Here is a 14443-nt window from a genome sequence, read left to right on the forward strand (position 1 = left end):
GTAAATGTAGTAGATGAATGTATTTCATCCCATACTGCCAAATCTATTATTCTTTTTTTTTTCTTCATTTCTGACCAGTCAATTTGATTTAAGTTTCATTACACACAGTATTCCTCATATATTGTGTCATGAACAAACTCTTTCTTAATAAGGGAAGAACACAAAGTTGTTAATATTTTGATGAGATTTTATTAAGCATTAAAGGCTGTGAATAGTGACAGCAAAGGGAATCTATACAATGAAGTATTTAGGCCTCTTTTGTGAAGAAAAATATCTGAGATTTCTAATATTAAGTCATAATGTTTTGAAAATAAAGTCTGAATAAAATAGGTTGCTTTGAATCATAGTTTGCTTTTATTTCATGTTCAATTACATGTGCATACTTTCATTTGTTTTAACAGTCCAAAGGCCAATGTAGCTTACACTTATTAACGGTACCTTCCCTGTGTTACCTCTGCTCAGTTTGGGGCTATCTTCCTACTCACGATGCTTTCCATTGAAATCCTAAGGGAAGTGTCTGTATAGCTGCACTTTATCAGAGGTGGTGAAAATGAATGTGATTTCAAACCCTTTTGGTTTTAACCTCCAGGGAAATGCAGCCATCTCCCTAAACTTTTGACTTCTGTTTACTATGACAGGGGTCAAAATATCCAGATTTCTTTCAAATAAAATTACAACTACATGCGTGTCGTACTTTATTACAACTTCCTTGCAATATAATGACTTTATCCTAATTAAAAAACAAATTGTTTCCTTGAAATATAATGACTTTATCCTTTATTTGACTTGCAATAAAATGTATTTTTAAAAACAGCTTTATTGATATCATAGTATTTCCTCCCATGTTGGCCTTAAACTCTGTACTACAGCACACAGCGGGCTAAGGGATTTCAGCAGGCTCCAAAGCTTCACTCTTCCTCAAACCCTTTCTGTTGCAGCCCAGGAATTTGGAAAGAAAGAAAAAGAGAAAGCTGTTAGGACTTCAGATTAGCATTGCTTTGATGCCATAAAGTAATGTATTAATTAACACCCTAATGTAAACTAAATCAGATTTGTACTAATGCTCAAAAAGCAGATCAACATGTTAAATGCAGCCAGCAGAGGGCAGCATGTGTCAGGGTCAGATGCTGAGCACCTGCTGCAGAGTGCATGCTTCAAACCTTTGAGCCCACATCACGGGTCTTGGCACGCAGCTTGTTGACCTGAGACTCAGCAATGTCAGCTCTCTCTTCAGCCTCGTCCAGCTCGTGCTGCTGCTTCCGGAACTTACCGAGATGAGCATTAGCCTGTTCCTCCTATCGAAGGATGGGCAAAAAGAAAAATAGTTACCCATTGACAGTGAGAAAGGCTAAATGAAAACCACACTTCACATATTGCCAAACTTACAGCCTCTTCAGTAGCTCGCTTGTAAGATTTAACCTTCAACTGCAGCTTATCTACCAGGTCTTGGAGTCTGGCAATATTCTTGCGATCTTCCTCACTCTGGAAATACAAGTGCATTTCCTTGAAAATAATCTGAACCACACAGGAATATTATTAAAGCTAGTTATGCTACAAACCTGATAGGTAAGTTCCTTCATACGGCGTTCGTATTTACGGACACCTTTCACAGCTTCGGTGCTTTTCTTCTGCTCCTGTTCCACCTCATTTTCAAGCTCCTTCACCTGCTCATGGACAGTGTTTTTTTCAACAAATGTTCTCGATCTTTAACATCACTATTTAACAATGACTATTCAAAAGAAGTGCTAACCCTGGCCTCGAGCTTCTGGATCTGCTTCTTGCCTCCCTTCATGGCGATCTGTTCAGCTTCATCCAGACGGTGCTGCAGGTCTTTGATGGTTTGCTCCATGTTCTTCTTCATCCGCTCCAGGTGAGAGCTGGTGTCCTGCTCTTTCTTCAGCTCCTCTGCCATCATGGCAGCATCAGTGATGGCTTTCTTAGCCTTTTCCTCTGCGTTTCTGCACTCCTGCACGGCTTCCTCCACCTCAGTCTGAAGCTGGGATGTATCAGCCTCCAGCTTCTTCTTGTGATTTATCAGGCTAGTGTTCTAGTTGTACACAATCAAAGCAATTTTGTTAAACAATATACCATAAACCAACATTTTTAAAATGAAAGAAATTCATTGCCTGACTTCTGCCATACCTGCGAGTGCAGTAGCTGCACCCGTTCACTAACATCCAGCAGCTCTTGCTCAGCAAGTTTGCGGCCTCTTTCAGTTTGCTCCAGAGCAGACCTGAGTTCCTCAAGTTCAGCCTGAAGCAGGTTGTTGCGTCTCTCAACAATGGCATTGTTCTCCTTGAGATCTTCATTTGATCGAAGAGAGTCATCAAGTTGAATTTGGGCGTCCTTAATGGATGATACCAACCACATCAACGTTCAGTATACAGTTGAATTGAATGGAAATCATCTTGAGAAAGTGAGCCTTTCCTTTTTCTAGTTTACCTTCAGATGTGCATGAACAGATTTAAGCTGTTTCTGAGCCTCAGCCGCCTGCCTGTTAGCTTGACTCAGCTGGATCTCCATCTCATTGAGATCTCCCTCCATCTTCTTCTTCAAACGGAGAGCTTCATTCCTGCTGCGAGTCTCCGTGTCCAGAGAGCTCTGCAGGGTGTCAATCATCCTCTGCAGGTTCCTCTTGGACTGCTCCGATTCCTCATCTTTCTCAGCTAGTTTACGCTCCATGTCTGCCTTAATCTGGTTAAACTCAAGTTGGGCTCTTAGAATCTTTCCCTCCTCATGCTCAAGAGACCCCTTAGATAGAAAACAGCAATTTGTAAAACTATATACTGTATATGTTTTCAATGTTGAATCTAAAGATGTAAATATGTCAGAAATTAAAAGCTTTGAGGTTAAGTGTTACCTCTGCTTCCTCGAGGGCTGACTGAATCTCGCTCTTTTCTTGCTCCAGCTGCTTGCGGACTTTCTCCAACTCATGAATGCTTTTTGCTCCCTCGCCTATTTGCTCAGTGAGGTCACAAATCTCCTCTGTGTATGAGAGTAATGGTGCGTAATTAAATTGTTTGGCTCCTGAAGTATGTATAATCTGGCTTTTTAGACACCTTTTACAGAAATATTACCTTGAAGATTCTTATTCTCTCTCTTCATGGTATCCAGATGATCCAGAGACTCCTCATATGAGTTCTTCAGTTTGAATAGCTCGGTGCTCAAGGACCTGGCTTCCTTCTGAGAGCTCTCCAGCTCACACTGAGACTCTTCATACTTCTGCTTCCACTCAGACAAGACCTAGACATTGAAATACAAGTTGTACCATTTCACATTTTAATCCCCTCTTTTGGATCTCAAAAGCAAAATGTGCATTGTTTGAGTAGACAATTTTGACTGTGAAAACCAGGTTTTTTTAAGCAATGCTGACATACTTTGTCAAAGATTCTTTGCTTCTTGTCCAGAGCAGCAGCAGCAGCATTAGACCTCTCCACATCCACCATGAGATCTTCAATCTCATTCTGCAGCCTGTGTTTGGTCTTCTCCAGAGACGAACACTTAGCATTCACTGCTTCCACAGCCTCCTCAGCATCCTGCAAACGCTGAGCCAGCTTTTTCCTGAAACACAAAACAAGTCTTATCCAATGATTGCTTAAGCGTTTTCTTTGTTTTCGGGACATGTTATGGCTTTGATAGAGCATTAAATAAAGGCAGGAGCGATTTTAAACAACATTGCACACAGGCGCCGGCTTTTCGATATTGCAGTTCAAATATATAACACAACATACACTTCAGCTGCGGAAAAAAATTAAGAGATGACTCCAATTTTTTCTTAAATCTTTATCTCTACATGTATGGCAGCCATTCCAGTGTGTGTTGAATTCCAAAACAGAGAAATTGCCAGTAGATTATAGAATACAAGAAAAAACAAGAAAAAAACATTAAATCAAAAGACATGTCTATAAAAAATAAAACAAGAGAAACTGGTAATGCTATGATAAGTGGTCTCTTGGTTTTTTTCCAGGGCTGTATATTATGGCAAGCTGACTCTGCTTACTGTAGCTTTCCAAACTAACAAGACTTGTGCATTCATTCATTCAGTTGCTCATCTAACTGTAATTGCTAGCTTCAATTTGAATCAACTTGTGGAAATTTATTGATATTACTTTTAGTGACGCGAGTGTTTCTTGTAACTCACTTTGCCTCCTCCAGTTCCTCGGTTTTTTGAATGGCATCAGTTTCGTACTTAGTTCTCCACTGAGCCACCTCAGAGTTAGCCTTGGACATGCCGCGCTGCAATTCAGACTTGGCCTCCTGCTCCTCCTCATACTGCTCCCTGAGCAAGTCACAGTCATGTCGAGAAGACTGCACTGCATGGGCTAAAGCGTTCTTTGCCTGAATAAATGATGATAATGTTGGTATTCCTCTTCAACATGGAAAAATATTTGAAATACACAGATAAATAAATAAATGTTGCCAGTTTCATACTTTTATCTCCTCCTCTAGTTGTCTTTTTAGGTCTTCAAGTTGTTGATTGTAGCAATTTTTACCTCTGGTCAGCTGAGATACCAGAGATTCCTTCTCCTCCAACTGTCTTGAAAACTCACCTAGAGAGGCAAGAGTTATTTTAGAATTAAATTGTTTTACATTAAAGAATTTATTATTTTTAATTTAAATAAGTAACACTGACCATTCTCAGCTTGAAGCTTGGCTCTCTGAGTGGTGAAGTCATTAATAGATCTCTGAGATTCATCATACTTGCTCCTGAATTCATTCATTTGATCTTCCAAAGTTCTGCAGGTCTTCTCCAAGGTAACCTTCAAAGTAAATTGTTCACAAGCAATGTTGATTAGTTATCAGAATGAAACAATCTCTAGACATTTATTCATTTCATGAATAGATACTAGATACTATGTGTTCCTTTAACTGATGTTGCATCTCCCTAAGGGATTGAATTGTTATCATTCCTTACCAGTTGTCATTTAGTTCCATTCGTGTGGAGATTTACCTTGAACATCTTCATGCGCACATACCTTTGTCTTCACAATATGTTCCATATTGGAGACCACATCATCCAGCTCCAGTCTGAGCTCACTCTTCTCCTTCTCCAGTTTCTGCTTGACTCGCTGCAGGTTGTCTATCTGCTCTCCCAGATCAGCCACACTGTCAGCTTGTTTCTTCCTGAGTGTGGCAGCAGTGGCTTCATGGTGCAGAGTGGCCTCTTCAAGGTCTCTGCGGAGTTTCTGTAACTCAGCCTCTCTCTTTTTGTTCATCTCAATCTGGGCAGATGTTGCTCCACCAGCTTCCTCCAGCCTCTCACTGATCTCCTCCAGCTCTCTGGCCAAGTCAGATCTCTGCTTTTCCACCTTAGCTCGAGCAGCTCGCTCTGCTTCAAGCTCTTCTTCAAGCTCCTCTACACGAGCCTAGTGTCAGAACAACATGTTTTAATGTGAGTTATAACGGGGATTTCATAACTTTTAATCATGTAGGACACTTTTGTACCTGCAGCTCTTTCAGCTTTTTCTGGAGCTGACTGATCAATGCTTGTTCGTCTTCAATTTTGCCATTCAGCTGGCTGATCTCAAAGTCTTTCCTGCAACATTTTATTAATTTATTTCCAGATTATCTGAAAATGTACAATTGGTAAACAGTATTAAATGAACATGATGAATGAACAATGTCAGGCTGAATTTGTACTTTTTTAGGTGCTCCTCCAGTTGTTGCTTGTCGTTTTCTAAATCCATTACAGTCTCCAGGGTCAACTTTAAGTCTCCCTCCAGCTTTCTCTTAGCTCTCTCAAGATCCATTCGAACCTTCTTCTCTTGCTCAAGCGATCCCTCAAGCTTAATACAAATATGTTTATTTACAACAGTCGTGAATTAATTATTTATTAATACTTATGTCATATTCACTTTTCAGGGTAATGCTTACATCATCCACTTGCTGCTCGAGCTTAGACTTGGCCTTTGTCAGAGTGTTGACTTTGTCTTCCTCACTCTGAAGATCATCCAGTGTTTGCTGATGAGATTCCTGTAGGGCTTTCTTTTCTTTGGTCAACTTGGCGATGATATCATCCTGACCAGCCATCTCTTCTACCAGGTTCTTTACCTGTTAATCATGAAAACACAAGTTACTAGATGCCTAATTAAGTTACAGATCCAAAACAAATGTTTAAGTTAAGTTTCATACCTTGTTCTCTGTGGCATGCTTCTCCTTCTCCACCTTAGCCAGAGTTAACTCTAAGTCATCAATGTCTTTCTTCAGCTCAGAGCACTCGTCCTCCAGCTTCCTCTTCTTAGCAGTCAGTTCAGCATTCATCTCCTCCTCATCCTCCAGCCTTTCCGTGAGCTCTTTGGCTTTTGCCTCCATCTGAATTTTGTTTTTGATCAGCCCCTCGCATCTTTCTTCTGCGTCACAGAGATTATCTTGCTCCTACCAAACATATCACTTCATTAGCGCAGACATTAATGTCATGAAATTTAAAAACAATACATATATTTTTAGATAGCATTCTCACTGCTTGAACTTGGAGCTGCAGGTCGTTCTGTTCTTGAATCAGAGAAACCATTTTCTCCTCCAGTTCCTTCCTACGAGCTTCAGATTTTGCAAAGGCCTCTTTCAGCTTCAGGAATTCTTCCTTCATGTTGGCCATCTCCTTTTCTGATTCAGCTGATCTCAACAGGGGTTTGATCTTGAAGAACAGCTTCATCCAGGGCCAATTCTTGACCCCCATGAATGAACGGACATTCCATTGGATCACCAATAGTGCTTCTCTAAAATATGTGTTGAATAAAAGTAAAGGCTATTAATCAACTAATATCCTTTGAATCTGTACCAATGTCATCAGCTGTAAACATAAGATACCTGCGTTCCACCATCTTCTGATACTCAATACGAGACAAGAGGCCACGGGATCTGGCTTGAATAGCAGTGATGATTTTGGAGAGACGCTCGTCTCTCATCTCCTCAAGCAGACCCAGCAAACCAGCCTTAAAGAACACCTAACAACAACAATGTGGATTTTATTTTTGTGCTACCTTCTTTCCCTCCTGCCAATTGTTTTTCTTGTTCATATCAGAACAACTTCAGATGATACCTTTGTGTGTCCAAACTTGTACTGATTGTGGTCAATATCCAGAGACCCAAGAAGTTTCTCAGCTCCCTTCCTGCTGTCGATGAACTGGCCGTCAGGGATGGCAGCGGCATTCAGGATGCGATATCTGAAAAAATACATATATTTTATCTGATAATAATATTCTGGACCTCTGTTTGTAATTGTAAAGTAACAAGCTTAAGTCTAATAATACCTCTGTTTGAAATCCCCATACAGGATCCTGTTGGGAAAGCCCTTCCTGCAGATCCTGATGCCTTCCAGCACACCGTTACAGCGCAGCTGGTGCATCACCAGAGGGTTCTCCATGGCCCCAGGAGTCTTGGTCTCATTGGGGATGATGCAGCGTACAAAGTGAGGGTGAGTAGACCTCAAGTTGGTCATCAGCTTGTTCAGGTTTTCCTTTTAATATGATGAATCACATATTTATAATAGCTGTTAAGCTACTCAGAACCATACAAAATATCGTACCCTGGGATAAAAACAGCCAAAGACTATACCCTATGAAGTGCGGACACAGTCTGAAACGATGCACCCTTCTTCTTTCTCTTCTCTTTTTTGCCTTCTTGCTCTTCACCTGCAACTGTTAAGAAAAAATAACTATAAAATGTAACCTTTTAGATAGACAAAAACTGTGTAATTTCCAAACAAGATATTCATGCCAGGGTACCTAGATCAGCTCCGGCATAATTCATAAACAGGACAGATAACAGCTTGAGATTGGACTTCTGGTAGAGTCCAACAACAGTCTCATTCAGAGGATCTTTGTTCTTCACCAGCCAGTTGATGATATTATAGTCAACAGTTCCAGCATAGTGCATCAGGGCAAAGTGGGCCTCTGGTTTTCCTTTGATACCTCTGGGCTTCTGGAAGTTACCAGACTTTCCCAGATGGTTGTCATAGAGCTTAGCTTTGAAGGTGGAATCAGAGGCTTTGGGGAACATGCACTCCTCTTCAAGGATGGACATGATACCCATGGGCTGAAGGGACAAAAATGCAAATTGTTTAAATCGACCATTATAAAAATAATATTCATGAGCATGTACAGGTCCAAACTCTTACCTTTTCAATCAGGTCAATACAGGCTTGCAAATCCATGCCAAAATCGATGAAAGTCCATTCAATGCCCTCTTTCTTGTACTCTTCTTGCTCCAGCACAAACATGTGGTGGTTGAAAAACTGTTGCAGTTTTTCATTGGTGAAGTTGATGCACAGCTGCTCAAAGGTGTTCAACTGTAGAGAGAAAACAGGTCAGATTTTCTATCCAATTTATGTTAGTAGAGAGCAGGTCCAATAAGATAACTCACATCAAAGATCTCAAATCCAGCAATGTCCAGTACACCAATGAAGTACTGGCGAGGCTGTCTGGTCTCCAGTGACTGGTTGATTCTTATCACCATCCACAGGAACATCCTTTCATAAATAGCCTTGGATAGAGCTCCAACAGCGTAGGTCACCTAGGATATAGGCATCATACATTTGGAATTTAGCATGCAACCTTTTATTCCTTGCAGAAGTGGACAGAGTTTTGTACAACAAAATTTAAATAGCATTTTCTTACTTGAGCAACACTTTGTCCTTTGGTGACCCACTCATTTCCAACTTTGACTCTCGGGTGACAGAGACTTTTGATGAGGTCAGCAGAGTTCAGGCCCATCAGATATGCGACTTTGTCAGCATCTGAAGAAGGAAAGTGAAGGCTATAAAACCGAGGCCTACTACAAAAGACAGTGTCTGTCTTAGTTCGCTCCGAGCCAACATGAGTAGCAGAGCTTCTCTCACCTTCAGTGCCATCAGCCTCTGCCTGCTCCTCTCGCTGCTTGGTCTTGAACTTCATATTTCCATGATGCATGATGGCACCAGTCAGCTTGTACACAGAGTTCTTTTCCTCTTGAGTAAAGCCCAACACATCAAAGGCACTCTGTGGAGCAGTACACAAATATGTTCTTCAGCTTTGATTCAAGTTATAATTCTTAAATAAAATAAAATACTGTTGTGATAACTTCCTAAAGTTGTAAAATCCGGTCTGAATATTTTAAATTATGCAAGGTTTTGGTGTCGGAGAAGACTGTAAACACATCGATCTGGTCATCCAACTGGACTTCCTAGTTTGTTATTTATTGCATCAACGGTATCATTATGGTTTGAGTTTGATTGATTATTAGCCTCACATCTGTAGCCTCCAGTTCATCTGCATCAACAATAGAGGCCACTGTGGTTTCCCCCTGAGAGATGAATGCGTAGTCATAGGGATTATTCGTAATCAACAGCATCTCTGGAGGACAAAGAGATAGGGTGAGTCAAGGTCAAACAGATTCGATCATACCAATTTCATTAATTCTGTCTTGTTTTGGTAGTCAACCACCACTGAGAGACGAAGGAACCCCAGCCTTGCACTAACCCAGGAGTTCTGGCTTCTTGTTGGACAGAATCTGGTAGAAGATGTGGTAATCTCTCTCAGCCTTGAGCTGGAAGACCACACGAGATTTCTCCAGAAGGTCTGACAAGTGACAAATACAGGAGAGAAAATATGGCTATGTGTGTAAAATCAACCTTATTACTTTTATAAAACATAAATAAGAAAGTATTTTCTGTATTAGTGTTTAACATATAAGGGTATTTGTCCTTACATGTTTCAATATCAGCAGACGCTAACTTGCCCCTGGTATCAAAATGAATTCGAATGAATTTACCCTGAAAGAAAAAAGTGAATCATCTTGACAACATGATTGTGTATCATGCAAACGGAATAAAAAATATTCAATTAGATACTTACAAATCTGGAAGAATTGTCATTCCTGATGGTCTTTGCATTACCAAAGGCCTCCAGTGCAGGGTTAGCCTGGATGATTTGATCCTCCAGAGAACCCTGTCAGAGAGGAGCTCAGTCTTTAATCAATGTTTAAAGCTACAAAACAACTAATGTATCACAGCAGCTGTGTAAAGTGGAAATCATGACAGGATTGGTAATGAATTTGTCTTTTTTAAGTTTAATTTTACCCCAGAGCACCGGGGAAGATTACTTGTCAGCATTACTGTAAACCAGTAATTTAATCAAGGTAGGAAAATCTATTCAATGTCAGTTTAGGTGAGTACATTATGGGAGTTCAACTTATCTTAAAACTGATTTAATGTGTAGTTTCAACCAGTGTAAGACTCATCAGAACCTCTCTGGAAATCCACACATTTGACAGAGCTTATTATTATTATTGTTATTTATTATTATTGACCTTGTCTTTAGCAGTGGGGTCTTTCTTCGCGCCACTAGATGCGATGCTTGCAAAGTACTGGATGACTCTCTTTGTGTTGACAGTCTTTCCTGCACCAGATTCTCCACTGAAATTGAAAAATCAATGATTAATACCTACAATGGCTTAATGTAGAATACGATTTTATTGCATAGCAAATAATGTCATTTTTTATAATCAAGTACAACACAATACGTACGTGATCAGAATAGACTGGTTTTCCCGGTCTACAAAAACAAGTGTGTAAAGAGTGCATTATTGTAAGTATCAAGATTCAGCATAATAACATCTGACAAAAATTACCCGATCATTATTTGTCGTTTTTACCTGACAGCATGTACTGGTAGCCATTGTCAGAGATGGAGAAGATATGAGGAGGAGCTTCAGCCCTCTTCTTTCCTCTATAGGCAACAACCACCTCTTGGTTGTAGACTGGCAGCCACTTGTAGGGGTTGACAGTCACACAAAAGAGCCCAGAGTAGGTCTGTGAGATACAGAAACGTTATTATTGTTTTTACAAGTACTATTTGTAAAATGAACTTTTTTATGTTTATGATGTATTGAAGATTTCAAGTTTTGGACATGCTGTCACCTCGGCATTCATATAATACAACTAATTTATGTTGAAATCCTAATAGAGAACTAATGCTATTAAATCATGTTTATTTAAAGGTGTATTAGATAACATGGATAACTTTCAGCCACTAGATGGCACACTCCATCTCACCCTAACATTTTGTTCACTATCAAAGCATTTTGGCTGCTATTTTGATCTAAAGTCAGCATATGTAATAATGAACAGTGAAGATTACCATTCTGGTATCTAAGAGAACTTTATTCAGCTTATTAGTCAAGAGAAATAGTGACAGCATCTGATAGAATTGTTAGCCTTTAAATCTACTTCAGCTGAGTCCAAAGAGCAAAAGCAATATTCACCCTGGTCTTCCTCCTTTTTGAACTGAGCATTTTGGATTGGAACAGAAGTAAAGCCTGGCCGATACTGTTGAATTATACTTTTTTAAAATATATATATATTGTTCCGACTAAAAGGCAACTTCCAAGATAACAGAGATAGCATCTGCATTCTAAGCAAAGGCATTTAATTCAACATCTCCGAAATATATTTGGAACGTATTAATATTGACTGGTTCCAAATATATTTCGGATATATATATATATATATATATATATAAGGAAATCAATACTTGTGTTCTGTACCTTTTCAAAAGCTGATTAGATATATGTTTTTATTTGTCTACATCAAACTGTTCTCAATACAATTTTTTAAATGAATGCAAATGATCCTGAAGGCTTGTTTTTATGAGGGTCAACTCAGTGCATGGTACGGTTCATTGACAAATCGTATTCATTGTATTGTAGGCTACTCACGTAGATCATCCATGCTGCGTAACGCTCTTTGAGGTTAAACAGCACAGCTGGTTCGTGGAGGAAGGTCAGCATGGCCATGTCCTCGATCTTGTCAAACTTTGGAGGATTCTGTTGCATGATGTCGACATCTTTGACCACGACAGTCTGAGAAAAAATGAGTTTGTGATCAATAACATTATAACATTTTCTGGTGTTATATTTCCCCTGGAATTCGTTTTAAGCCACATATTGAGACAATTTATTTTTGTTTATGCTGCCTGCTAAATTCGTTAACCTCCATGTGCTGCCCTATCATTGTCAACATTGCATGTGAACATGTCAGAGCATGCCGCGCATTATTACTGCCAGATGGCAGCAATACATCGTCTCATCATCACACCCTTCACTGGAAACACAAATCAGACACATTTTAGTCTCCACTGATATACACATTTTGTCCACATGCTGCCTTCTGGTCAATTCATTAAAATTAAATATATCAAATACTGTATTACAGCAATCACTCACACTTATGTTACACATGTTGACTTATAAAGGTTAGACTTATAGGTTAATAGTTATTTCATCCTTGCATCTAGGATAAGAAAACCATACTACAACCAACTAAATGTCTGAATTGTTTTCTAAACACTGACCTTCCCATTCACCGTCTCTACAGTGACCTTGCTCCCATCTCTGCTGCTGATGGTTCCCTTCACAAACTCTTCCACTGCATCCGGGACGAAGCATTCCCTCTTTATGTCGAAGGCACGCGTGGAAGCCTCCATACGCTCCTTGTCCGACTTCCTTAGGAACGAGGCAGCCGCCCCAAACACAGCCATCTGAGCATCGGCCATGGCTGCTTTGCTTTAAAAACATGTAGAGAGGATAAAAGGTTTGATCTGACTGTCTCGCATATTTCAGTTTCTATTAATCATTATCATGCATTGCCAAGTTATCATTGGGAAAGGAGAATTTACCGGTGACTTTAACTCAGATGACAGATGAGCTCAAGACTGGTATAGATATCTGAAATAGTGAGAGTGAATGGGACATTTTTAAGAATATGTAAAAGAAAAGGAATTAAAGTAGCTTAGCATCAGTATTTGTAGAACTATCAGGTCTCTTGTTTTTTCTCATCATTAGAATAACATAAATTCAAAAGATCAAAGATTCAAAAGCATGTAAAAGTCAAAAGAGGGTTCCTATCACCTCTTTTTTGAGAAATGAGACCATGTCTAAAACAATTTACATTTCGTTTAAACTTCAGAAAAACACAGCATGAATACAAAATGCAATCTGTGATGCAGACTCACCAGAGCCAGATGCTGAGGAAGCCTCTTCTAGACCCGTGGGGAAGGCAGGGATGAAATTTATAACCCCAGATAATCCTGCCTTATGAGGCCAAGGGCATCATCCTGACCTATTACCATACTACCAAACCAAGCACATATCTCAACAGGTTAGCTTCCAAACACACCCCTTTACCCGCTCACACACACTTTGTTGTAATCACAATCACTTTCATCACTTACGACAGTGCTCTCTAATGGCTCTCTGGATGTCTGGTTGCCCTTTCTACTCACATCCAAAAAATGTGATTTTTCGGGACTACTGCCAGGGACTTTATCCTGCATAACTTGTCTGGGGCTCACCCAAGCATAGCCTCACTATCTATTATTCTACCACACTTTCCTTCAGTCATCCCTTGTCCTAAATTCTTTTTACAAGGACTGGTCATGAACCAGACTCTATTTATTGCTTGCTAAATAAAATAACAAAAATCTCTAAGTAATTTATTTAAAATTCACAGGTACATATCCATTTATATACTAATATGTTGCTGCACACTTAAAGCTGCAATATGTGCTTTGATAGCAACCATGAGCAACTTCTGTGACTACTGGAGTCAGGGGTGGAGAAAAGGAGATGACTGACACCTCAAGTGATGAACAGAAGAAAAGATTACCAAAAAAAGGATATATAAAAAAAATCATGTTATATATGTGTGGCTACATGTTTTATATGCCAAATGTATTAGCAACTGAAGGTCTTTGTCTGAGCAATGTTTTTAGTCTTTTTTTTTTTTCATCATCCACAATTGTATACAAAGCAACCTCTCTTTATATCTCTCTTTCTCAACTTCTTAACAGAACAGAATCTGAACAGTCTCAACGTGGACCTGTAAAGATAAAAAGGGTCCTACATTGACTGGATTGTCTCACCAAAACCTGTTCAAAGCTTTCATTGTAGTCAGAAGACATCTTAAAACCTGTGGAGGACAAAACAAGCCTTTATGGCTTGGCTTTAACCAGCCTGTGCTATGGGCAGCACCTTACCAACAGATGGGATTGCAAAATGAACTTCCCCATCCAAACCTTCAACTGGTTTGGTCATGGTCTGTTTGTAAGCACTCTCGAGTAACCTTCTTTGTAATTCTTGCTGTAATTGTCAATGTCTTATGTATTACTGTGATACTTTGCCAGCTACAACAGCAAAACCACACCAAGCCTGTCAATAGAGGAAGTGGCTATTACTTGCCCTTAATAATAGCTGTGGTAAATAACTGGACGATACCTTTACATCATCACTTCGTATCATAAGATGCTTATCACTGCTACGTATTAGGTCTATTGTTTAAACTCAAGGGAGGTCAAGCTGTGGTCGGCATCCTGTCAGCAGCCACTACAGACGCTCAAGAGACAGCTCTGCCATGACATCTTGCATGCTTTGGCCAATGAAATACAGATGGACTTGCTTCAGAGAAAACAAT

At 39.7% G+C, this 14443-nt stretch overlaps 1 protein-coding gene across 1 annotated transcript; it reads right to left on the reverse strand.

The window, feature by feature from the left end:
- Nucleotides 1-166: 166 nt before the first annotated feature.
- On the reverse strand, nucleotides 167-13171 carry LOC134866214 (myosin-7-like). The gene is made up of 39 exons (XM_063886246.1): nucleotides 12987-13171; nucleotides 12651-12699; nucleotides 12327-12537; nucleotides 11692-11835; nucleotides 10630-10786; nucleotides 10502-10529; nucleotides 10285-10390; nucleotides 9831-9923; nucleotides 9685-9748; nucleotides 9456-9554; nucleotides 9226-9329; nucleotides 8837-8975; nucleotides 8616-8734; nucleotides 8362-8511; nucleotides 8117-8287; nucleotides 7725-8034; nucleotides 7555-7637; nucleotides 7251-7456; nucleotides 7040-7163; nucleotides 6808-6944; nucleotides 6461-6716; nucleotides 6133-6375; nucleotides 5875-6051; nucleotides 5641-5786; nucleotides 5446-5536; nucleotides 4977-5366; nucleotides 4634-4760; nucleotides 4432-4550; nucleotides 4142-4338; nucleotides 3378-3561; nucleotides 3078-3243; nucleotides 2861-2985; nucleotides 2443-2751; nucleotides 2143-2346; nucleotides 1751-2047; nucleotides 1560-1664; nucleotides 1387-1482; nucleotides 1161-1295; nucleotides 167-929 (listed from the first exon to the last, which is right to left on the reverse strand). Exons 3-39 carry the CDS (start codon nucleotides 12525-12527, stop codon nucleotides 909-911), a joined length of 5823 nt encoding a protein of 1940 aa, XP_063742316.1. The 5' UTR covers nucleotides 12528-12537; nucleotides 12651-12699; nucleotides 12987-13171; the 3' UTR covers nucleotides 167-908.
- Between the last annotated feature and the right edge of the window lie 1272 nt (nucleotides 13172-14443).

Source organism: Eleginops maclovinus, chromosome 6 (genome assembly GCF_036324505.1).
Source record: "Eleginops maclovinus isolate JMC-PN-2008 ecotype Puerto Natales chromosome 6, JC_Emac_rtc_rv5, whole genome shotgun sequence".
NCBI lineage: Eukaryota > Metazoa > Chordata > Actinopteri > Perciformes > Eleginopidae > Eleginops > Eleginops maclovinus.

Excerpts from the sequence above, each read along its gene's own strand:
- LOC134866214 (XM_063886246.1), bottom strand. The coding sequence starts at position 12,527 with ATGGCCGATGCTCAGATGGCTGTGTTTGGGGCGGCTGCCTCGTTCCTA. Across the intron at positions 9,555-9,684 it reads GTCTGCTGATATTGAAACAT|ACCTTCTGGAGAAATCTCGT; the intron begins GTAAGGACAAAT and ends GTCACTTGTCAG. Across the intron at positions 6,717-6,807 it reads CAGAAGATGGTGGAACGCAG|AGAAGCACTATTGGTGATCC; the intron begins GTATCTTATGTT and ends CACATATTTTAG.